Raw genomic sequence first — 26,608 nt, 5'->3', positions numbered from 1 at the left:
CCTTCAGCTCAGGTCATGATGTCTGGGTTGTGAGATTGAGCCCCGAATTGGGCTCCACTCAGCAGGGAGTCTGCTTGAGAGTCTCTCTCTCTCCCTCTGCCCCTCCTCCTCTCCACACCCCCGCTTTTACTCTCTCTCTCTTAAAAAAAAAAGAAAGAAAAGAAAAAGAAAAAGAAAAACAAAAAGAAAAATTACCCAAAATCATGAGGTAAGAAGTACAAATTTCTTTCCTGGCCCTTCTTCTGACTCCCTGATTCTACTTCTTCAATTTAATTTAACTAGAGTTAAAAGCTGTTTAGCATCCCTGTAGAAATTTTCTGTGTATCATGCATTTCTCTTACACACAAATGGGATTATCAAATGCATCCTAGGGTGCGATGAGTTTTTTGTTGTTGTTTTTTTGTTTTTAACATTCAATTTTACTGTCTTGGGGATGAGTTCCTATATGGGTACTTATTGCTGTACTTTACTTTTTTAAACGGCTGAGTCGGCGCCGGAGCCATATTTTATCTAAGCAGTCCTTGTATGTGTGTCTGTGCACGCGTGCAGCTACCTCTGTAAAGATACATTTCCAGCAATGGACTTTCTGGGCCAGAGGATATGTGCTCTCTTACTTTGATAAGCACTGCCACATTACTTATCAGGGAAACATCTCAGTTTTCATCATAACTGATAGAGTTGAGCACGGAAGTTCGCAGAATCCTCTGGGTATGACGGTGGCCATTCGCTTATGGAAGATGAGTATTCACTTAAAATCTAATTGTTTCTAAGTTGTCACGTTTCCCTGAGTCCTTCACAACCATCTGGAGAACTCCTGGATTTGTTGTGATGTAAATTGAGATGTGCAAAAAACCCCACTATTCTCAACTTTTTAATATTTAAGGAATTAGGGGCACCTGGGTGGCTTAGTCAGTTAAGTGTCTGCCTTCGGCTCAGGTCATGATCTCAGAATCCTGGGATCAAGCCCCTTGTGGGGCTCCCTGCTCAGTGGGGAGTCTGCTTGTCCCTCTCCTCTGCCTCTCCCCCTGTTTGTGCTCTCTGTCTTTCAGATAAATAAATAAATAAATAAATAAATAAATAAATAAATAAATAAATAAAATCTTTAAAAAACATTTAAGGAATTAGAACCAGGCGAATAGTCAAAAAATGAAGATGTTTTGATATAATAATCTTATATATTAGAAAATACTACTCTAAATTTTTAATAATTTTTTCTCTCTTAGTTGTTTTTGGACACGGTATCAGTAGAAAGTTTACTGCTTTAGCGTAGTGTATTGAGAGCAGTCACTGGTTAATCTGTTTTTTCTTCAGGGCACATTGCATTGTGAGCCCTATTATGTGCATGAATGTTAAATTGACCTTTATATACAGAAGTGTTGTGGTTTCATGGAATAATTTTTCCTAACTGTGTTTATTTTCTACCCAGGAAGCGTCAAGACAATCATGTCCATGAGAATGCTAAACCATTCAGGTAATCATTACATTTTTAAACTGTCCCCAAAATATGTTTTGTTTTTCATATTATGAAGGTTTTATAATCACTTATTTGTATATACTTCCCTGCCTTTTCCAAAGTTCTGAGACAATCTTTAATTCTTACAGCCTTTGTCTAGTTCTGCTAATCACCCGTTTTAATCTATAAAATATATCTGTATTGTATGTTAAATATGGACATATGTAAAATACATTACATATTTAAATATTTAAAATATATTTTACATATATCTGTTTGTTTTACATGTAAAATATATTTATACATATATTAATCTATAAAATATGTCCATATAGAGAAATATGTAGTACACTTTAGCATGCAAGTCATACAACTTGGTTAGAAATAGCCCTACATTTATTTTAATGAAAGCTTTTAAAAATCTTATGATTTTATAGATCATATCTATCAAAAGCTTTCTCTTAAATACTCTTCTAACCAAAATTAAGGAGTATTTAAAAGGATAACCAAAATTAAAGCATTGAAGAAATTTATGCTTATGACTTAATGCCATGTTTGAAATTAATATCCTTTAATTGTGGAACTAATGTAACAGCTATAAAAAGTATTCCTTGGAAGGGCGGCTAGGGGGCAGAGTCAGTTGAGCCTCCAGTTCTTAGTTTTATCTCAGGTTGCAATCTCAGGGTCATGAGATCAAGTCCCACATTGCACTCTGCTTTCAACATGGAGTCTGCTTGAGATTCTCTCTCCCTTTCCTTCTGCCCCTCCTGTTCATGCCCTCCCTCTCCCTAAAGTAAAGAAATACAATCTTATTTTTTAAAAAAAGTATTCCTTAGAGTAAAAATCATTTTCAATTTATCCAATGTCAGGCTGGCTATTTGGGATTGGTTTGGTTTCTAACTTGATAACTGTCATGACGATCTCTTTGTGTTTCTTTTTCTTTCAGATCATTTTATCTTAGTGAAACTGGCGATTGAACTTTACTGTAGTTGATGGGCAAAATTTCTCCCAGACTATTCTTCCCAATTTCATGCTAGTTGAAAATATTCAAATGCCATAAGAAATCTTTATAGATTTGCACTTAGCTTTTGGATGGACATTTCTACAATGGAGAGAACTGTGTTATAGCCCTGGTCCAAGGACATTACCATCTAATGCCCATAAGACTACGGGGTGGGTGTGGAAGGTTCCAAAGAGGAGGAGCACTCAGCAAGTTTGCAGACACCCTGGAAAATGGAAGTAAACAAGCTCTGAAAAGCACAGCTTTGAAGACACTCCATGAGTCTGCACGGCTTTCAAGGGAACTAGCACTTAAGACCTTGTAACAAAATGGACACTGGGGACACAGGTCTAGGACAAAAAGCTACCTCAAGGTCTGGAGAAACTGATAAGGCATCAGGTAGATGGAGACAGGAACAATCGGCTGTTATTAAGATGAGCACTTTTGGCAGTCAAGAAGGACAGCGGCAACCACAAGTAGATCTTGAGCAGATCGGAGACACAGCATCAGCACAACTCTTTGGTTCTGGGAAACTGGCCTCACCTAGCGACGTGGCGCAGCAAGTCACAGAGAAGCAATACCCACCGCACCGTCCAAGTCCTTACTCATGCCAACATTCACTCTCTTTCCCTCAGCACTCATTGCCACAGGGGGTCATGCACAGCAACAAGCCACATCAGAGCCTCGAAGGCCCTCCGTGGCTTTTCCCTGGCCCTTTGCCATCTGTTGCCTCCGAGGACTTATTTTCTTTTCCTATACATGGCCACAGTGGTGGTTACCCTAGAAAAAAGATTTCAAGTCTGAACCCTGCTTATAGCCAGTACTCTCAGAAAAGTATCGAACAGTCAGAAGACGCTCACAAGAAAGAGCACAAACCCAAAAAGCCCGGCAAATACATCTGCCCCTACTGCAGCAGGGCATGTGCCAAACCAAGTGTACTGAAAAAACACATCAGGTCCCATACTGGTGAGCGGCCGTATCCATGTATACCTTGTGGTTTCTCGTTCAAGACAAAGAGCAATTTGTATAAGCACAGGAAGTCACATGCCCATGCAATTAAGGCAGGATTAGTCCCTTTCACAGAGTCAGCTGTATCTAAGTTGGACCTAGAGGCTGGTTTTATTGATGTAGAAGCAGAAATACATTCAGACGGTGAGCAGAGTACAGACACGGATGAAGAGAGCTCTTTATTTGTTGAGGCTTCTGAGAAAATGAGTCCTGGCCCACCAATCCCGTTGGATATCGCCAGCAGAGGGGGCTACCATGGGTCACTGGATGAATCACTGGGAGGCCCAATGAAAGTGCCGATTTTGATCATCCCCAAAAGTGGGATTCCTTTACCTAATGAAAGCTCTCAGTATATAGGCTCTGATATGCTACCAAATCCATCTCTAAATACTAAGCCTGATGATTCTCACACAGTGAAACAGAAACTTGCACTAAGACTGTCAGAGAAAAAAGGACAAGATTCTGAGCCATCTCTAAACCTTCTGAGCCCGCACAGTAAAGGAAGCACTGACTCCGGTTACTTTTCTCGCTCAGAAAGTGCAGAGCAGCAGATAAGCCCTCCAAACACAAACGCAAAGTCTTATGAAGAAATCATCTTTGGAAAATACTGTCGGCTTAGTCCCAGAAATACACTCAGTGTTACCACCGCAAGCCAGGAGCGTGCCACAATGGGGAGGAAGGGCATGATGGAATCATTACCTCACGTAAACACCAGGTTAGATGTCAAGATGTTTGAAGATCCTGTTTCACAGCTGATCCCAAGCAAGGGAGAAATCGACCCCGGTCAAACAAGCATGCTGAAATCCACTAAATTCAACAGCGAATCCAGACAATCCCAGACTATCCCATCATCTATCAGGAGTGAAGGAAAGCTGTTTCCTGCAAATTTCCAAGGCAGCAACCCGATTCTCTTAGAAGCTCCTGTGGACTCCTCACCCCTTATTAGAAGCAACTCGATGCCAACCTCTTCAGCAACTAATCTAAGTATTCCTCCTTCTTTGAGAGGAAGTCACTCATTTGATGAAAGGATGACTGGTTCCGATGATGTGTTCTATCCGGGGACTGTAGGAATACCCCCTCAGCGCATGTTAAGAAGACAAGCTGCATTTGAGCTGCCTTCGGTACAGGAGGGGCACATGGAGGCAGAACACCATGGCAGAATGTCAAAGAGTATGACGGGCTTATCCTTGAAGGAAAAGAAATTGATTTCTGGGGACCGGATGGTGTATGACTATGATGTCTGCCGGAAACCCTACAAGAAGTGGGAAGACAATGAGACACCAAAGCAAGGCTACAGGGACATTTCCTGCTTAAGCTCTTTAAAACATGGGGGTGAATATTTTATGGATCCCTCGGTGCCATTGCAGGGAGTGCCAACCATGTTTGGAACTACATGTGAAAATAGAAAACGCCGGAAAGAGAAGAGTGTAGGAGATGAGGAGGACACCCCCATGATTTGCAGCAGCATTGTGAGCACTCCCATGGGCATAATGACTTCAGATTACGATCCCAAATTGCAAATGCAGGAAGGAATAAGAGGTGGATTTGCCATGTCTGGACATGAGAACCCTTCTCATGGTCACTCTGAGCGCTTTGACCCCTGTCGACCCCAACTCCAATCTGGAAGCCCATCTCTTGGGTCTGAGGAGTCACCCTCGGCCACTGATTCAGACAAGATGTCAGACCTAGGGGGCAGGAAACCTCCTGGAAATGTGATTTCTGTTATTCAGCACACAAACTCACTGAGCCGACCCAATTCATTCGAAAGGTCTGAGTCCGCTGAACTGGCTGCTAGTGCACCAGAAAAAGCCTCTTCACCTTCTGAGACCTGTGACAGTGAGATTTCTGAAGCCCCGGTGAGTCCGGAGTGGGCTCCACCAGCAGACAGTGCCGAGAGTGGGGGGAAGCCCTCCCCTTCCCAGCAGGCTCAGCAGCAGTCCTACCACGCACAGCCCAGGCTGGTTCGCCAGCACAACATTCAGGTTCCTGAGATTCGCGTGACTGAGGAGCCTGATAAACCAGAGAAGGAGAAAGACACCCAGAGTAAAGAACAGGAAAAGCCTGTGGAGGAATTTCAGTGGCCCCAGAGAAGTGAGACCCTTTCCCAGCTCCCAGCTGAGAAGTTGCCACCCAAAAAGAAGCGTTTGCGACTTGCAGATATGGAGCACTCTTCAGGGGAATCCAGCTTTGAGTCCACAGGCACCGGCCTCTCCCGCAGCCCCAGTCAGGAAAGCAACTTGTCCCACAGCTCCAGTTTTTCAATGTCTTTCGAAAGAGAAGAAACCATTAAGCTTGCTGCACCTCCTAAGCAAGATGAGTTTGGGAAGCATTCAGAGTTTTTGACCGTCCCTGCCGGTTCATACTCATTGTCTGTCCCAGGTCACCACCACCAGGTGCCTTGTCCTCACCCAACTGAAGTTCCAGAAATCCGGAGCAAATCCTTTGATTATGGGAATCTGTCCCATGCTCCGGTGCCAGGGGCATCGGCCGCCACGTTATCTCCATCGCGGGAGAGGAAGAAATGCTTTCTGGTGCGGCAGGCGTCCTTCAGCGGTTCTCCGGAGATCACCCAGGGTGAGGCTGGTGCAGATCTGAGCGTGAAGCAGGAGCAGATGGAGCACCTGCACGCCGGCCTCAGGGCCACGTGGCACCACGCCCCCACCTCTGTGCTGCCTCCTCTCCAGGCAGAGGACCCCGGGAAGCAGATTGTGGGTCCTTGTGGCCAGCTGAGCTCAGGGCCACTCCACTTGGCCCAACAACAGATCATGCACATGGACAGTCAGGAATCTCTGAGAAATCCCTTGATACAACCGACATCCTACATCGCAAGCAAGCACTTGTCTGAACAGCCGCACTTATTTCCACATCAAGAGACAATTCCATTTTCTCCAATCCAGAATGCCTTGTTTCAGTTTCAATATCCTACCGTCTGTATGGTTCATTTACCAGCTCAGCAGCCTCCCTGGTGGCAGGCACATTTCCCACATCCCCTTGTGCAGCACCCTCAGAAGAGCTATGGCAAGCCTTCTTTCCAGGCAGAAATCCACCCCAGCTATCCCGTAGAGCATGTTGCAGAACACACTGGAAAGAAATCTGCCGATTATGCACACACGAAAGAGCAGCCTTACCCGTGTTATTCAGGAACATCAGGGCTACACTCAAAGAACATTCTTCCAAAGTTTCCATCAGACCAGAGTACCAAGTCACCCGATACTCCCTCGGAGCAGGTTCTTCAAGAAGATTTCGCCTCAGCAAATGCTGGGCCTTTACAGTCCTTACCAGGAACAGTGGTTCCGGTTAGGATCCAGACCCACGTCCCATCCTATGGGAGTGTCATGTACACAAGCATTTCTCAGATACTTGGGCAGAACAGTCCTGCAATTGTCATATGCAAAGTGGACGAGAATACTACCCAAAGAACACTGGTGACCAATGCGGCCATGCAAGGGATAGGATTCAACATTGCCCAGGTGCTGGGGCAGCATGCAGGCTTAGAAAAATACCCCATCTGGAAAGTACCTCAGACCTTACCCCTTGGCTTGGAATCCTCAATCCCCTTATGTTTACCTTCCACCTCTGACAGCGTGGCCACCCTGGGAGGTAGCAAGCGTATGCTTTCTCCAGCCAGCAGCTTAGAACTCTTCATGGAAACAAAGCAGCAGAAAAGGGTCAAAGAAGAGAAGATGTATGGACAGATTGTTGAGGAACTCAGTGCTGTGGAGCTAACCAGCTCAGACATCAAGAAGGATATGTCCCGCCCACAGAAACCCCAGCTGGTTCGACAAGGTTGTGCTTCTGAGCCAAAGGATGGCTTGCAGTCGGGGTCATCTTCCTTCTCCTCACTGTCCCCTTCCTCATCTCAAGACCATCCATCTGCCAGCATGCCCTTGAGGGAGCCATTCCCGCCCACCTCCAGGGCACCCTCTCTAGGCCAGAAGTCCAGTGGGCCTTCTGAAAGCAGAGAGTCCTCAGATGAGCTAGATATTGATGAGACAGCATCTGATATGAGCATGAGCCCACAGAGCTCCTCGGTGCCGCCGGGAGACAGTCAGCTTGAAGAGCAAGGGAAGGGCCAGAAGCTGCCTGTTGGCATGCTGGTGCACATGGCCTCTGGCCCAAGTAGGAAAATGGCAAACTCAACTCTTCTTTTCACGGATGTGGCAGATTTCCAGCAGATTCTTCAGTTCCCTAGTCTGCGGACAACAACTACTGTGAGTTGGTGCTTCTTGAATTATACAAAACCCAATTACGTGCAACAGGCCACCTTCAAATCCTCGGTTTATGCTTCATGGTGCATTAGTTCCTGTAACCCAAACCCATCAGGATTGAACACCAAGACCACTCTGGCTCTTCTGAGGTCCAAGCAAAAAATCACTGCAGAAATTTATACTCTGGCTGCTATGCACAGACCTGGAACTGGCAAGCTTACATCCTCAAGTGCTTGGAAGCAGTTTGCTCAGGTAATGGATACCATTTCTAAAAGCACTGTAGTATGGGCTTGCTTGCTGAGCAGAATACATAGTGAAGGACATAAGGTCTAAAATATACAAGTGAAATGAAGGTCAGAGTTGAGGGAACCCTCCGCGACACTGATTTTCCTTCCCTAGTAAGAGAAGAAGCCACTGACCATGGACTGGGTCTTGGGAAAGTCTGTCCTTCATCCAGGTGCCACGAAATTCTACCACTGGGACCAATTCCTTTCAGTTCTTCTCCTTTCCGGCCTGTGTTAGTGACCCAGCAGATCCAATTTTCTTTTGATACGAGGAATTCAGTGGATTGTGAAATGTGGATACAGGATGTAGAACATTGTGAATGTGGGAATGGACACTGAAAAGAAAGATCAGGAAGGAGGTGTGCAAGTGTCAGGACTGACCTTTGCAAACTTCAGAGGGCCTGTTCCCACTGACAGTACTTTTTACTAAAATTTATTTTCTCTATTTCTCTCCCCAAACTCATTTTTCCAAGTGTTTATCTGATTTGTTCCTACATGAACAATTCATATCTCACACGTAAAATTACAAGAATACTAATAGGGACACTTTGGAATTCTTTCTAAGTTAATGAAACAAATAGAGGGTTTAAAAATATATTTTACTTAGGGGCACCTGGGTGGCTCAGTCGTTAAGCGTCTGCCTTTGGTTCAGGTCATGATCCCAGGGTCCTGCTCAGAGGGAAGCCTGCTTCTCCCTCTCCCACTCTCCCTGCTTGTGTTCCCTCTCTTGCTGTCTCTCTCTCTGTCAAATAAATAAATAAAATCTTTAAAAATATATATATATTTTTTTATTTAATCCAGTTGCCATTTCCCTTCAACAATTTTTGAAAATACATCCTTAATTGATACAGTTTTCATTGCTACTTCAGAATAAAGAATATGTTTTCTGTTTTTATTAGTGTTGCACAGAATAAGTGCCAACAGAAGAATATTATTTTTTTTAAGAAAATGTTGGATAATTCCGCAAAAGCTGTCATTCTTCTCTGATTTTATCCCTAGTGTCCCTTATTTTATGTAAACAGACTATGACCTTTTAGAATGGAATTTAGGCTATTTTTCAGAGATCAGAGAAGAGTGGAATGTGTGGGCTTCTCCTATGTCTTAGAGAAACCATATGAAATGATTCTCTTTTTTGTCTTACAGGTGAAACCTGATGCATCCTTTTTATTTGGCAGCAAACTAGAAAGGAAACTAGTTGGAAATATCTTAAAGGAAAGAGGGAAAGGAGATATTCATGGAGATAAAGATATTGGATCCAAACAAACGGAGCCAATCCGAATTAAAATCTTTGAAGGAGGGTAAGGAAACATACATGCATGTGTGATACATTCAGTTCTAAGTCAGAGAAAATGGTCACGAATGTACACATGGAAAAAAATAGTATCTACTCTGGTTGGAAATATAAGGTGAATTCCTTCTCTATTCGCATTTCTGAAGTCTGGCTAGTAATAGATAATGAGTTCACGTCCTTGCTTTCAATGGCTTACTTTCAATGAAATGTTACATAAGGTTTGAGCTTCTGCTTTAAATTGTCACACCTCTCATGCACTAGGAAATCAACTAAATTGGTAGACTCGATGTCGTCTAAGATTCTTCATTCTTTAATATTATTTTTATGGGCATTTTTGTATGTAATATTAATGGACATATTTTAATTCGGTGCTTACAAAAATGCAATCATGTACACTCATGTATAATCCTAGGAACTAATTAATTTGATGGTCCATTTTATTGCTTTTATTATTACCTAAACTCCAGATTTTATTGGGAATTCATCAGTTCCATCAGTGTCCTCTTTCTGTCCCAGGATCCAAGCCAGGGTACCACACTGCATTTAGTTGTCATATTTTCCCTTTCCCTTCTGGTTTAAGGCAATCTCTCTGTCTTTGGGAATTTCTTTTTTAAATGTTGAGTCCTGAGTTGTAGAAACAGAAGTGATAAGGTCCAATGACTTTGATATATGTGCAGTAAAGAAAAATTACACATATGTGTAACATCTAGTTTTAGATTTCAATAGAAATGTATTTTCAGCCAGTCAGTCAAATGAGAGAAAAAGCTCCAACTTATGCTATTAAAATTTAAAAATATTAAAGCATATTAACCACATTTGGGGGATTATGTTATAACTAGCCTTCTCTATACAATAGATCTATAATTTACATGTTTCCATGAACATGAATTTATTCCAGTTACATTTGGAAGACAGAAAAATGTTATTTATTTGATTATAAAATGTTGAATGTTTACTGATATGAAATATCTATTTCCCACGTAGATTCACCAGTTTGGAGATGAATTATTAAAGTTGTTTTCCTCTTAGTGTTGGCCCCTTTGGATGGCTAGTATTCTCACCACTGAAACCACAGTTGCATGGCATGGAGTCTTGAAGCTTGTCTTGATATTTTTTTGACATCCCTCATCTTTTAACACAAACGAGAGAAATATAGGTTTTATCTTTCCCCAGAGACTGAGCGGTCCCTGTGACTGAATCAACACCCTTATATTCAGCAGTCTTCATAGCAGTGCACTTGTACTAGATTAGCAGAAACCTTCCCATTACATGTGCTCTGGGGAGCCCGTCTCCACTAACGAAGGACACAAGTGAAAAAGCGTATGTGAATATTTTATTGCTGTGTTTGATGATCCATAAAGACTGTGCCCATATATCATTTCTTCCTTCTTTCATTGCCCCATGGTATGGGCTACAACCCAGTTGTAAATTTCTTAATCTGTGACCTGACTTCTGCCTGGGGGGTGACCAGATGTTCATTCCAAGCAGTGCGCTACCACGTCTTATTTTGGTGATTGCAAAGGGATAATTTTAAGAAAGAAGTATTACTGACCAAATTTTTAAGTGGATGTGTTCTTTATATTATGTAATTCCTAGATTTAGGAATTTAATTAAACATATATTTTATTTTTTTCAAAACCCATTAATTCTTGTATTAAGTAGATTCATGGGTCTGCAGACCTGTTGAAGGGTAAATATTTTATTTGCACAGATTTTTCTAATATGCAGCTTTATTTTGTACTGAATTTTACTGTTTGCAAGTTAATCAGGTAAGACATTAAAAATAAAATTATGTTACTTGAAGCTAAAATGCATTTCCCATCAACTGTGATGATGGGCTGCACTAAGCTTAAGGTGTCCTTCTGTGACAAAAACTAGCTCTCTAGAAAATTATTTGTTTTATTCTACATTTCTTAGGTAATTTTATCTGTTTAGGGGCACAGAATAGTGAAATTAAAAGATGAAAGATATTTTGCAACTTGAGGTTCTTTTGTTACAAAAGACAATGTGAAATAAAGCATGAAGTTTAAGAAAGTTTTGAAGAACAAGTTGAAGTTGGAAATTCCTTGTGAAAGAGGGAAGATTTAAAGGATGAAAAAACACGCAAAATTGATTATTTAATATTTTTTATACTACTTAATTCCCACCTGGAATTTTTGGTACTGACCAAAAAGTAAATAATGTTAAGATTGAATAGCATCCATAACAGAGTTAGTATTTAAATATGTGGGTGGATTTTCTCTCTTAAAAAAAAGTTGAAGTTTTATACCTGATGACAGATTAGCTAGGACAAAATAGAGAAGAGTGCATTGCTCTTAGGGTGTAAAACAAACAAAAAAAATGAAACAAACAAAACACTTGTAAATCTAGTGCCTTTAAAGGAAATCCACAGTGAATTAGGGCATTTTATATGGCAGTTTACATTTTGAAGTTATAAAAAGAGCCCCTCGAAAGAAATATTTTTCCAAGAATGACATTAGACCCATAATTCAAGCTTAGCTTTGATTTAAAAGATAATGACATTCATTGAATTATTCAGTAGAATGCTACTGTACGCTGTGATTGATCATGTTTCATTGTAGTCTAAACAAAATGTGATGGTTGAGCACTGGATAAGTTTCTTTCATGAGTTATCACAGTGGATACCTACAACTTGGTGAACTGATCTGATTAAACTAGATGACCTCAGACATCCTTTCAAGCCTCTCTATTAAATTCTTCTGGAAACAAATGCAAATTTGATTGAAAAATAGAATCTCTAGTTTTTATTATGTAACAGTACTTACCAGAAGCTACTTGAAATTTGGATTCCACTTTAGTGCAAATTCATGGTCCTTGGGAAGAGCGGATCAAATCTGTAGACAACAGTTGGTGAGCTCAGCTCAGCCTGTGTAAGCTAGAAATTTCGGAGACACTGTCATGCCAGGATTGTAAAAATAGAGTAAAAACTTGCAATGAAGAATTCTATTATCAGTTACACTTATTTTAGCAAATTTAGAGGGATGGGTGTGTGTTGTGCATGCACATCTTAGACGATATAATGTTAACGAAGGATATATGTTGATTTGAATATGTTGGTATGACTTTTTGGATTTTTCTTGTGTGGAGGCTCCAAAAGTAGTAAGGCCCAACTCTGCAACTCTCTGAGACTTATGGAAGCCCATTTGAACATCTACACCCCGAGTCCATCTATCTACACTTCATAGAGGGACCCAATTCCATTTTGAAGACCATGTAGAAAAATTACATTTTGCTTTCAGTGCCAAATCTATTCTCTAGTTCTTTCAGGCATTTATTGCATAAATTTCGTAGGCTTCATAGAAGGAAAGTTGAATAGCTGTTTGTAAAAACCCTTATAAAAATTTTGCCCCTCAAAAAAAAATTTACCCCTCAAAAGATCAGCTTCTGGTTTGATATATAAAACATGGGAGTATTTGAAAACACACTGCATTCCCTTTTTCTAAACAGGTATAAGTCAAATGAAGATTATGTATATGTCAGAGGACGTGGACGCGGAAAGTACATTTGTGAAGAATGTGGGATTCGCTGTAAGAAGCCAAGCATGCTCAAAAAGCATATCCGCACGCACACTGATGTCCGGCCTTATGTGTGCAAGTTATGTAACTTTGCCTTCAAAACGAAAGGTACAAGTCTCAGCTTTTTAGAGGAAAAATACTTTTTTTATGGCTACCTTGGATTCCGAATACCGTTTTATAACTAACTTGCATTGACAATAAGACAGTTTTGTTTTTGAAATGTATTTTCTCCCTTAGTAAGTAATCAAAGGATGTACATGAGACAGCGAGGCTCCTTTTATGACTTAAGTGAGAGCGATAGTCTTGGGGCCAGGCTAGTTGTTTCCGAAGGAAGTGGCTAAGAATTGCCTGGATTGCTATTGCTATTACTGCATGTTGGAAATGTTGTGTGGTCTAGAAAATCTGCACCAGTATTGAAATACCACCGGGAGACAATCCATGCAGTGGCATTAGAAAAGCAAGGCAGCAGCTGGGAAGAAAACGTGCCCATGGTCAGTTTCAAGATTATAAATAATGTAGAGACCCACAGACTCCCAGGTGGGCCCCTCCATCCACAGTCGCATTAATTATGCATAGAAATTTGATAGCTTGTGTTCTGTGTATTTATCAGCACAGAGACGATTTCTTACTCTCAGGCCACAGCTGTGAATCTCATAAAACTAGGACCTGCCTTAAAATGATATGCTACCTTTAAAAAATATGTATGTTTTTTACAGGTGGATTTATATGAAAATATTTTATACAAGAAGGTTGCTTTGATTATATTTCCATCGTTTTATAGAATCATGGAGATGTGTGTAAACCCAGCGTTCTCAGATTACCGACAATAGTGACTTAGAGGTGGCTTGAGTTTCGTAGAAGTACGTTCACTGCTTACTGTAGAAGTACTTTAGATCTAATGGATTTTTACCCCCTCACTAACTTCATATGATTTCTTATGTTTTAACTTTAAATTGGCAGGCCCATTATTCTGCTCCACTACCTGTCAAGAAAAATAAATATAAAATAAGATAGCCTTTGGTAGAGAAATGTGTACCTATTTTCTCCCATAGCCCAAATCCTAAATTGTCTTATTGGTTTGTCATACGTATAAATGTGTAGACTCTCAACATATCTGTTTCTTCTAAATTAAAAAGGTATCCTTAAAAAGGAGGCAGAGATGTCTCCTTTGAAGCCACATAAAGGGGGAGGGAGTGTTCATTTGCATTTCAAAAGAGATAAACATAAGGTCCTTTAAATACCATCCACGTTTGCACAGTCAAGCCTTTTATTTAGAACTTCACCAGAAGACTCCATAGGACATAAGAAAATATGAAGTTTTATTTTATTTTATTTTATTTTATTTGTTTAAAAATCTATTGTATTTATTGGCATAGTTGACATAGAACACTATATTAGTTTTAGGTGTACAATATAATAATTTATGTATATATTGTGAAATGATTACCACAATAAGTTTAGTTAATATCCATCACCATACATAATTATAAGTTTCTTTTTCTGTGATGAGAACTTTTAAAATCTACTCTCTTATGAACTGCAAATCTGCCAGTCATTATAACTGATAGGTCTTCCCTGGGCATAGGGGTTTGCTGCGGGTATAGCTGTGTGAAATGCTGAGTGAAGAAATGTCACATTTCTAGGCTTTTTAAAATCAAATTTAAAAAAGTAATAATTAAAAAATAAAGACCTAGTCTCTATAACCTTAAAAAAATCAAATTAAATTTGGCTCCGAATCATTGTCATGGAATTTCAGCAGAAAATAATTTATTCTTGGTCATTATTGGCGTTTCCTTGTCACCCTTCAAGAATGTGCAAATGTCTCGGAATCTTAAAATGAGCACAATATCCTGGGAAACCCCTCCAGTTTTTGGTTGAAGTGACTGTTGTCCCAAACCGTGTCATCTGAGTGCAGATCCTGAGTGCACTTGAGCAATCGGCACCTCCTGCATGACCCAGTGCCTCTCCTTCAGGCGCCCTACCCCACTCCCCAGTCCGCCTCCCGCCCCCCCACCCGCCACTCCCCCCACCTTGCTGGAATCCTTTCGGAAGCTGAGGACTTCAGTCATCCAAAGCCAGGGTGGAGTTGTTTCAAGAGCCAGATTTCTAACTACAGACCTACTCTGAAGAGGAGATCCCAAAGCCTGACTGCCTATTGAAATGGAAAAAAAAGAGAAAGGAGAACAAACATAGGAGGAGAAACATATCAAGATCTAAATAAATTATCTTGACACCTAACGTGCACACCCAGTCCATATACACAGATTACTTGCACCTGTGCAGAACCAGTGACTTCCATTAATATACAGATGTATTAATGAATTTACAGATTTAGGAATTCTTGATCTGGCTCTAAAAATTTTTGAGATCTTTTAAACATTTTTAGATAAATAAGAGCAATAGGGGCCTAGAAATATTTTTATGCTTGAAGTTACCAAAATAGCACATAAAATTCATAGATATAAGAGCAATAAGTAAAATGCTAAGTAAGTAAAATAGTATAAAATAATAAACAACAGTGTCCTGATTTAGAATTGTGGCTCATATATTACATTAATGGTGAGCTCAACGCCCTCACAAAGGAACAAACTACTTTAGCAGGCTAAGAGTGTCCGTCTACGTTCAGTGGGCCTACTCTTTAAAATAAAGCATTTGCTGGTACATTGCTAAAGCATCATTGAAGGACACAGATAATAATATAGCCCTTCCTTACAACTGAATTAGTTCCTGGCTGTCTTTTGCTAAGTTATATATTTGACATGGAATAGTGTGTATACACACACACACACACATATAGAGATATATAGATATATATATGTATATAGTTATGTGTAATATTCTATATTCTATATATTTTTATATAAATATATATATATATAAAATTTCATAGATCCTCGATCAAAGGTGATTGGATAAGTGTTTTAATTTCTCACATTCTGTATAACAATTATATAATTCTACACAAACACACACATATGTATTTATACATATAATTCTATATATATATATCATCATCATAATACATATTTGACAGAAAACCTTTTTTTTTCTTAGAATGATGGGAATTTTAAGATAGACAGGGAATATTGCGGAACTTCAGAAACTGCTGTCATAAAGTTTGCTAATGTAGACGGTAAACACTGAGAGTAATGCTCCCTGTATGTAGTTAGCTAAGTATTTGTATAGATCTTTGAATTTGTTTATAATGTTGGCCTTCGCATAAGTTTGCATAATTTTTTTCTTCTGACCAGTGAGGAGCCTGCGAAGTCAATCTAAATCTGATCAGTGCCAGAAGGCCTGGGGTGTAGGGTGTGTTGATGAGAATGTTTGATCTAAACTTTCTCTGAGATGTGTGACCCAGCTTATGTCACCCTGTTTATATGAAGGCCTAGGAGGCTGGCCCATTTGGGCCAAAGATATTAGATCTCTTCTCAGCCAGGAAAGCCTGGGATTCCCAATCTTGCTTGCACCTGCTCTTGAAAAGGTATGACCCTATTCTACAAGTCTTCTAGAATGAAGGAAACTTGAGTTTGGGCCAAAGTTCTGAGCGGTTGATACATTCAGGAGCCAGATTGTTCCCATTAAGTTTAAGGCAAGAGGGTAGTAGGTAGAAACAAATCTACGTTATCCCAAGTTAGTTCATTTCTAATTTTGGAGCAATCATCACATTTTTGTAATCAATTAATCTCTCTTTTTTTTTGCCTGTGTTTTCTAGGAAACCTAACAAAGCATATGAAATCTAAAGCACACATGAAGAAATGCTTGGAGTTGGGAGTTTCAATGACATCAGTGGATGACACAGAAACTGAAGAAGCAGGTATTACAACATTTAGTTGACTGACCTCTTCATTCTTCACACTGGAGCTTTGTGACCGGGGTGGCAAAACAAGTTTTGATATTTTAAAAAACTGATCACATTTCATTTTATTAAATATGAAATATAGAAAAGAAATCTGACATGTTGAATTGCTTATAACCTACTGAGAAGAAATAAATGCATTTCAGTTGTGACTGAAGGGAAAAAAAGGCCTCACTATGAAAATACTTCTATCTAGAACCGTAAAGGAAATCTAATTATACTTATGTTGTGACAGGGATTTCGATTTTTGTGAAACTTCTGGGGAAATTTGAAAAACAATTTAATGTGTTATTATTCCTATTAAGAGGGAAAAATCATCATTAACCTGAATAGAAAGCCTGAGAGCCAGTCAGATTTCCTGAGATATATCACTTTTATGTAAGTTTATACCTCTAGGGACAGATCGTTGCTTTCCTTTTCTTCTAGCCTCATTATTAACAGCATTATCCATACCCATTTGTTGAGGGTTTTCTATGGGCCATGTGCAATTGAGATATAAGGTCCTACTCTAGAGTTCTTTTGTTGGGTGGGGATAAATCAGATCAGTCATAAAAGGATAAGAGAGCGAGTGTTATAGGAGTTCAGAGATGAAACTATCTCTAGGGGCTACAGGTTAGAGGGAAGCTTTTGGAAAGAGATGGTGTCCAAATTAGCTCCTAACCTTGACGTTTGGACCTTGATCATAACTATCTGTTCAATTGTTTCAGAAACAATGGAAGATTTGCACAAAGCAGCTGAGAAGCATAGCATGTCCAGCATTTCAACTGATCATCAGTTCTCAGATGCCGAAGAATCAGATGGTGAGGATGGAGACGATAATGATGAAGATGATGAAGATGATGATGACTTTGATGACCAGGGAGATTTGACACCGAAGACAAGATCGAGAAGCACCAGTCCTCAGCCTCCCAGATTCTCATCCTTGCCTGTGAATGTTGGCGCCGTGCCCCATGGGGTTCCTTCAGATAGTTCCCTGGGGCATTCTTCATTGATCAGCTATTTGGTTACTTTGCCAAGTATTCAGGTTACTCAGCTGATGACACCAAGTGACTCATGTGAAGATACTCAGATGACAGAATACCAGAGGTTATTCCAGAGCAAAAGTACAGACTCGGAACCGGACAAAGACAGGTTAGACATACCGAGTTGTGCGGATGAAGAGTACATGCTGTCTTCGGAGCCCAGCTCCTCTCCGAGGGACTTTTCACCCTCAAGCCACCATTCCTCACCAGGATATGACTCTTCACCCCGCAGAGATAATTCGCCAAAGAGGTATCTGATACCCAAAGGAGATTTATCACCCAGAAGACATTTATCGCCTAGGAGAGATCTGTCACCCATGAGACATCTTTCACCAAGAAAGGAAGCTGCATTGAGAAGAGAGATGTCACAAAGAGATGTTTCACCAAGAAGGCATCTGTCCCCAAGGAGGCCAGTGTCACCTGGGAAAGACATCACGGCAAGAAGAGACCTCTCTCCCAGGAGAGAGAGAAGATACATGACCACCATAAGAGCACCATCTCCCAGAAGGGCTTTATACCATAACCCACCATTGTCCATGGGGCAGTATTTGCAAGCAGAACCAATTGTATTGGGGCCTCCTGTAAGTATGATTATCTTTCTCTTTCTAACGTATAAGCCAAAGCATATTGGAGCCTCTTGATAACACACTTGTGTGAAGTTTGTTATCACATGGGTATCTCTCATGGGGAGCAGTGAACTTGGTTACTGAAAATAGCAGGAAGATGTTTTCTCACATGCTGTTATTAGTAACATGGCTTTGGCATTACCCAAGTGTAGTATTGCATCAGAACAGTAATGCATCTCCAGCTGGGAGCAGGTGAGGCTTCTAGACATGCTTTCTAAGCTTCACTAATTATGGACATGAGCTGCAACCTTTACATGAGTAGGAAAGGTGAAGTCTTTGGAATGACGTGTCTACACAGACACCCTCAGGGCCACGGGGGTGTCAGTTATAGAACTTTGCCAAGTAAGGATCAGTGTACTGGCACTTAAAATATATTTTAAAAAAATAAACTCATGACCTTGCCCACAGTGTGTGGACATGTGAAACCAGTGAGTGACTAGGAGAGGAGACAGTGACCCACTTGGTATGTTGTGAGTCAAAGGCACGAACCTGTCTCCTTTTCTTGTCATTACTGCCACCTCCTGCTCAGTGAGAGTGCTCTCCAAGTGCACTGGCTTAGTGAGATGGTGGGCCCAAAGTTGGGAGAGCTCAGGGAGAAGCTTTTAGAGATTTCTATTGTGTGCCCTCATTATTAACTTAGATAGCAGTAACAGCCATGGATTAAATGTAGGCAGCGGGTTTAATGCAGATCCATAAAAAAGCATCTGCTCTGCCTCATTCCATGGGATGGCAAACCTTGATGTTTCTTTCAACGTGTATAGGATTTTAAAAAATGAATGAAGCAGACACTTAGCATAGACAGATGAATGGCACCTTTTGAATTTCTTTGCTTTAAATGTATTTTTGTTTCGTGGTCTCTACTTTTTACTATTCTTTCTTTGTTCGGATTTCTGTTGTGTGGCTCAATATCGTCCTCCAGCCAAAGGCACTACCCCCTTCCAACTGTCTTATCACTGCCCTGGTGACCAGGCACCTTCCTCTCATTGCCTTTTCACTACAATGAGTCGTGAGCTTAGGTTATCATGTTTAAACTTCAGGAAAGGTCCCTGCTGCAATTCACTCCCTGGCCCCCAATATTCTCTTTTTACAAGTTGGTACCAATTTAGTCTCTATGGTACAATTACCGCAGTTACATGCACACAATCCAGATGTGATTTATTTGCCAAGACAATGAATTAGCAAGCTAAGAAAAAGAGGTACAATCCCACAGGTTTTGTGTCTTGATGGTGCTAAGTAGAAAAGAGGGCTGTTCTGAAGTTTATGCCACTACAGCGTAAGTAGGGAGTCGTAGATCAGCAAACCCCTCTGATGCCAGGATACCGCATCTGGGGTATCAGATGCTTTCTCTGGTATAAACCAGTGATGCTGGTGGAACGTGTGCAGTGAGACTCTCCTGTTCTGGCCTTGGCCAGGTGGGCTGAGACTGGGGTATTTGTGGGATGTTGGGACTTCAGTCAGCTGCAGTCACAAAAATGTAAGTATTTATTGCCAATACATTATTGTTATTAAAAACTAATAGCAACTCAGAGTCAACTCAGGTAAAGGAGTTGAAGGAGTAGAGTAAAGAAGTTCATCTAATTTTTGGATATATGACCAGAAAGTGGTTGGAGGGAAACTGGTTTTATTAGTCACTGAGTTTGCAACCAGTTGTTTTTTTTATACCAATTCACCTGGATAGTTAATACAATGATCAAACTTTACCATTTATGAAGGCCAACTGTAGGGCCGTTGGTCTCATTTCCCAGCTTAATTATCTTTGGAGAACTTAGAGCCAGCTGCTTTGTTCATGTGATAAGAGGGAATAGATCTGGGAATGCTCCCTGAAGCAGGGGCGGTTGGTCCAAAGTACTTCCCATTTAATGTTTTATCACGTCATTTTTGAGGGGCAGTGGAGGAGTTTATCTTTATATGGTGTGTGAAGAAGATTTTTGTTGCCAGGGCAAAACAGACTTGATGATGCTATGAGAAGTATCTCTCCTGACTGCTGTATTGGATGAGTGCTGCACCCTCTCCGAATAATGTATGAAAATATTAAATTAGAATAACCCTAAAAATAAAACTTTTTGATGGAAATTCTTTTAGCAATACCTTGTCTTGTTGCTTAACATGGGCCAAGAGCTCACAGGTCATGACTGTGGCATGAAAGGATGTTCTAGGCTAGCAGGACAGACTCATCCTCTGGTTCAGTCTGGAGTGGTGGTATCCAGGGAGCAGGTTTGGAGGAGATGCTACTCAGCCACTGGGATCCTGCCTCTCTGCTGTTTCTGCTCTCATGCCCTCTGGTTAATTTTAATATAGATAGATGATAGACAGATGATAGATAGATAGGTAGATAGATAGATAGATAGATAGATAGATAGATAGATAGATAGATGATAGATGATTGATAGGTAGATAGATAGATAGGCAGACGATTGATAGATAGATAGATAGATAGATAGATAGATAGATAGATAGATGATAGATGGGAGGGAGGGAGGGAAGGAAGGAAGAAGGAAAGGTCTTTCGCTCATCAGTATTTTTTGAAGGTCTAACACGTGTGGCTCAAACATGATGATGAAAAAATATGGTTTCTGGCCTCAACTTTTTTAAACAAAAAACTTTCCCGTTCCATTTTTAAAGTTTTGGCAGGTATTGCGTGGTGCACGGGGTGTTATACGCAAGTAATGAATCATGGAACTTTACATCAAAAACTAGGGATGTACTATATGGTGACTAACATAATATAATAAAAAAATTATTAAAAAAATAAAGTTTTGGCCGATAAAATAGCAAAGGACACAAAGAAAAATGTTTCCTGGTTTCCAGTATGTAGTGCAAAGAACATCGTGTCTAGTCAAAGAGTCAGTCAGCAGTTCTAGCACTTGCTATCTGTGTGATCTTGAGCAAGTCACTTAACCTCTTGGCCACAGTTTCTTAATCTGTTTGTGGCAGCCAGGGAGGTGGGCCAAGCAGATTTCTGTCCCTGAAAGAATTTGCCTTTCAGCTGTGAGGAATGCTGTAAGCTGACAGCCTCCTGCTGTTAGTGCCATCAGGATAGGCCTCAGTTTTCAAGCTGAGGCTATACTCTCCCTGCAGCCCCCAGCCAGTAACTGAGCCCGGATCCATCCCAACTGAACACCTGCTTCCTCTCCTCTTTACCTTCACATGCGTCAGATCCCCTGCTCCCTTCGCCCCACAACGAACCCCTTGCACTCCTACCTCCTTCTTTGCGTTTGCTTCCAGAGCACCTACTGACAATGTCGAAAAAATGAGTGGGGTGATAGACCTGGTACATGGGATATACACACCCACATATATATGTACCTATAATATAACCCACATGAGTTCATTATTTGCATTTCCATAGCAAGGTGTTTCTTACTAAGATTTACAATGATATCACAATGATAAGGCTCAAATTACAAAAAAAAAAAAATACGATTGCAAATAGGATAAAAACCAAGGTGGAAAAATCATATTGAGAGTTTCTCTGGAGGGTGAAGAAGGGGTGAATGCAAGGGAAGAGGATGTGCAGAAAGGCCTGGTAATGTTTAGAGCAGTGGAAGTGCTTACATGGTAGAAATTCTACTGGCACACTTACTTCTGGGGTTGTCATCATTTAATCTCTGATTGGCAAAGGTCTGAATATGGCACTTTCATTCTTAACACCAATAGAATTCTATTGAATTTTGAACATATTGAGTATATCCTAATATTAGAGGACACTTCATACCTCACTCCCTTTATTAGCCTTGAGTCAGAAACCCCACGGAATGGGACAGCTCTCTTTGGCCCCTCACAGACCCCCATTCTGGTTAGGTATGCAGTGGGTGACACGGAATAGCAACCAAAAGCAAAATGGAAAAATGACCAAACTACATTTTATTTGAAACTTTGAATCTTTGATAATTATAATTGAGAGGATTTATTTAATTATCTTCAAAGATTATTACTATAGGTATCACAGCTGTTCCACCTTAACTGATGTTTGATGTAGGAAATATCCCTTTTTCTAGATTGGAGCAAAGACAAGCGGGATTTGTTGTTGTTGTTGTTCTTGTAACATTAAAAACACTGTCATACGATAAAATTCTCACCTTCCCTAATTTAGGAGGTCCTTGTGATTATAGGATTGATGATTTCATTACTTCCCTGCACTTCCAGGATAAAAATTTGTTTCTAGTTTGAATAAGGTATAGCCCAAAACAGGGTAAGGGTTAGCATGGCACAGAGTAACAGAGATAATGCATAATTTATCATTCCCAGGCTGGTTTCACAGCTAAATAGCACTGGATGAATCATTAATGGTATAGAGCATACCTTGAGCTTTATTTTTTTTTAATGTTTTTTATTATATTATGTTAGTCACCATACAGTACATCCCCAGTTTCCGATGTAAAGTTCGATGATTCATTATTTGCGTATAACACCCAGTGCACCATGCAATACGTGCCCTCCTTACTACCCATCACCAGTCTATCCCATTCCCCCACCCCCTCCCCTCTGAGGCCCTCAGTTTGTTTCTCATAGTCCATAGTCTCTGATGCTTATTCCCCCTTCTGATTACCCCCCTCTCTTTATCCCTTTCTTCCCCTACCGATCTTCCTAGTTCTTATGTTCCATAGATGAGAGAAATCATATGATTTCTTTCTCTGCTTGACTTATTTCACTTAGCATTATCTCCTTGAGCTTTAGAACTGAGACATCCTTGAAATGAATTAGAACTTTTTTTTTTTTTTGGTCGCTCTCTTGGATTACTACCATACTTGACAAGTTACTATCTATCTGATTTTAAGTTCTCAAAAAATAAAAATAAAAATAAACTGAGTACCTTTTAGATAGATGACATTCCTTTAAAAGAATGAATCTCAGGAATTGAAACCTGATAATCTTATTCAAGCCTGATAATCTCATAGTCTAAGTTGTGTTTTGCTACAGAAACAATTACAGAAAATAAGTTCTCTTTCAGAACTGGGACCATGAAATCTGGAATTCTGGCCCCCAGTGTTAAGTATCCTCATTCATTAATTACCAAGATGGTATCTAAATGAACATGATAATATAAACAGAAGATATTAAGACATAATAATCTTGGGTTCCCAGCTGTGTCGTTGAATATGAGTTGAAACTGTCATATATTTAATATTAACTATTTTGATGGATAGTTGTCTTACAAGAACTGGCCTTGATTCATCATTTGATAAAGAAGCTTGTCTTCCACCCAGGGTGCCTCTTGAGCGGGAATTTATTCCTTTAAACCAATGTCTTGCACATTGGACTAACCAATTTGTCTATCACCACCATTTTGTCATCTGTTCTGTGGAAAATTAAAAAAAAAAAAGGCAATTCTCAGGCTTGTCACTCCAATTATGCTCATCAACACTTAAGAAAGATATTAAAAATCTTCCCAGTATATAAACAGATGGCAATCGTTTTACTTTTTTTTGAATTTAAAAACCTACTATTAGTGTTTTTTGCTCGGTGAACTTTTTCTGGTAATTATCCATTATTTTCTTTTCCTTCTCTTTTATGAAAAAAAAAAAAAACAGAACTGAAATGTGTCTCTGTACCTAGTGGAAAACACACTGCATGTTTTCTCACGTTGCTGTTTAAAAACAAAAGGCACTTTTCACAGATCAACAGCTTCATTCAAGGATTCTAGAAGACAACTGAGAAATCTCTTATGTCCTAAAAAGTGAAAAATCAGTAAAGGGATAAGGTAGTTTTACAGTGTTTTGAATGAGTGAGTGAGTGAATGAATGAATGAGTGACTGAAGTAGCTGACCTATTTGACCTCACGTGAAGAGTACTGGGTCCTAAACGCTGTGCTCTCTGCTTCCCCATGCAGAATTTAAGAAGAGGATTACCTCAGGTTCCTTACTTCAGTCTCTATGGAGACCAAGAAGGTGCTTATGAACATCCAGGCTCCAGCCTTTTCCCTGAGGGTCCTAATGACTATGTCTTCAGTCATCTTCCACTCCACTCTCAGCAGCAAGTGAGAGCTCCTATCCCCATGGTGCCAGTTGGTGGGATCCAAATGGTTCACTCCATGCCGCCGGCCCTTTCCGGTTTACATCCTGCACCCACATTGCCTCTGCCAATGGAGGGCTCTGAGGAGAAGAAAGGAGCCTCCGGGGAATCCTTCCCTAAGGATCCCTATGTCCTTTTGAAGCAGCACGAGAAGCGATCTCCTCACGTTTTGCAGTCATCTGGTCCACCTAGCACACCCTCCTCTCCCCGGCTATTGATGAAACAGAGCACTTCAGAAGACAGCCTAAATGCAACAGAGAGGGAACAGGAGGAAAATATACAGACTTGTACAAAAGCCATTGCCTCTCTCCGGATTGCCACAGAAGAGGCCGCTCTGCTTGGGGCGGATCAGCCAGTGCGGGTGCAGGAAGCCCACCAGAAACCCTTGGAAAGTGCACATGTTAGCATTAGACACTTTAGTGGACCTGAGCCAGGTCAGCCCTGTTCCTCAGCCACCCACCCTGACTTGCATGATGGTGAAAAGGACAATTTTGGTACATCACAGACTGCATTAGCTCACTCTACGTTTTATAGCAAGAGTCGTGTGGATGATAAACAGTCGGGCTTTCACAGCAGCAAAGAGTTACCTTCAAGCACAGAGGGAGGCAATGAGCCTTCAGCGGAGAAGAGTCAGCTACATTGATCTGAGATGCATGGAGACTTTCATTTCCACATTTTCCCATTTTGTTTTTTGTTTTTGTTTTTCTAGAAATAGAGGTAATCAAGTTTATAGCATGCCTGTCCTAAGTTACAGTAGTTTGCTATTATATATACTTTTGTTATATCAAAAGAATTAGGTAAATTAACAAGTCATCATGAGCCTGACCAAAACAAAATTTGAAATTAACCTATTGGGTCTGGTACTTTTAAAATTGTACAGATGTTTGTGCCTTTTCTTTACTTTGCTTATATTCTTATAAGCATTTTTTAGCAGTAATTTGTACATATTTTAGAATTTGTGTATCTGCTTTGTAATAAATGTAATTTCTTTCCTTTTTTGGACACTTGGGTCTAAATGATGTAAAGCAAAACAGCATCAATATACATGTGAGGTTGCACTAAAGCATATTTTTATATGATTAAAACTGAACAGCTTTTATGTACAGCTCTGACTCTGTAATACTAATATTTATTTACTTTGTTTCATAAATTGTACATTTTTTCTTAATGTTGTGGATTGCTTTTCTATGTGAAGCATGGGATTTACTGTTGCGTAACTAGAACAAAAATGTATATTGTAAACAAGATATTTAAACTAGAGTATCTTATTCTGCACTTATGCATTAGTTAAAAAAAAGGTAAAGGATGTATCAGTCAGTTCTTAACTCTTGTAAATTTTTTTGTCTCTTGTTTGCTGGATTGACTATAACTTAAGTGCTGATTGTGATTTTAAACTTATAGTACCGTAAAGCATTAAAGTAAACAATGTGCTATTGTGAGTTTTTTCAAAGCTTTATAAATCAGTTATAAATAATATTAAAAGTATTTGGTCTTATGTGACCATGTTGATCTAGATACTCATCTAAAAATATGGGAAACATTCCGCCCCGTGTAAATATGTACAAGTGCATCACTGGTACAATTTTATGTAACTCAGTTGGACACTAGGTTGCCACAAACCTATGCTAGGGTGTCTTTAAAAATTAAAGTGACAAAGCACATGGGACTACGTAGAGCTTGGTTATCGGCCGGCCCGGTGGCTTGGCAGGCAGTGCTGTGCGCTGCCCATGGAGAAGACCTGGGCTCACAGATCTCCTTGGTTCTTGCCGCACAGGATGGTGACCGGAACTAAGGCTGCGATGGAGGGACGTGCGTGGACCGTGAGGGTTAGGAGTGGATGTGGGGAAGGGGCGTGGAGACCTCTCACCAGCCTTTCCTCTCAGCCAGTCCGCATGGTAACAGGGTTGGCATCAGCTTTAGGGGAAGCCACTTCACCCTCTTGAAGAGGGGAAGAGTGTCAGGCTCCTGGCTATCTCAGGGGGAACGGGGAAAAGAAGCTTTCCAGGGAAAAGAATTTGTGGGAGGATGATGTCTTTTGTACACAACGTGCAGAATGGGCTTTGGTTAGCGTGGAAGGTGGGCAGAGCCTTTGTTTGTAGGTCCGGAAGAATGGAAGAAAGGGAGGGGGTACAACAACACGTGTGCACACACGCACATGTGTGTGCATGCACACACACACACACACACACACAATCTGGGTTATCTTTGTGCTATATAGTGGATTATAATTCTGTGAAACCAAGTTTGTATATTGAATTACATTAAGGAGTGTTCTTTAAAAAGAGAAATAAATATACAATTACATGCTT

The 26,608-nt window shown here is 40.3% G+C and overlaps 1 protein-coding gene across 1 annotated transcript; it reads left to right on the top strand.

The window, feature by feature from the left end:
• The first annotated feature begins 1,423 nt into the window (after positions 1–1,423).
• On the top strand, positions 1,424–26,608 carry HIVEP2 (HIVEP zinc finger 2). The gene is made up of 7 exons (XM_008695045.2): positions 1,424–1,471; positions 2,400–7,921; positions 9,097–9,251; positions 12,713–12,888; positions 16,496–16,597; positions 17,347–18,242; positions 24,118–26,608. The coding sequence occupies exons 2-7, from the start codon at positions 2,783–2,785 to the stop codon at positions 24,940–24,942; spliced, it is 7,293 nt and encodes a 2,430-aa protein (XP_008693267.2). The 5' UTR covers positions 1,424–1,471; positions 2,400–2,782; the 3' UTR covers positions 24,943–26,608.

The sequence above is a fragment of the Ursus maritimus genome, unplaced genomic scaffold (assembly GCF_017311325.1).
Source record: "Ursus maritimus isolate PB19 unplaced genomic scaffold, ASM1731132v1 scaffold_13, whole genome shotgun sequence".
In the NCBI taxonomy this organism is placed as follows: Eukaryota; Metazoa; Chordata; class Mammalia; order Carnivora; family Ursidae; genus Ursus; species Ursus maritimus.
This window is presented reverse-complemented; position numbering and strand designations above follow the sequence as displayed.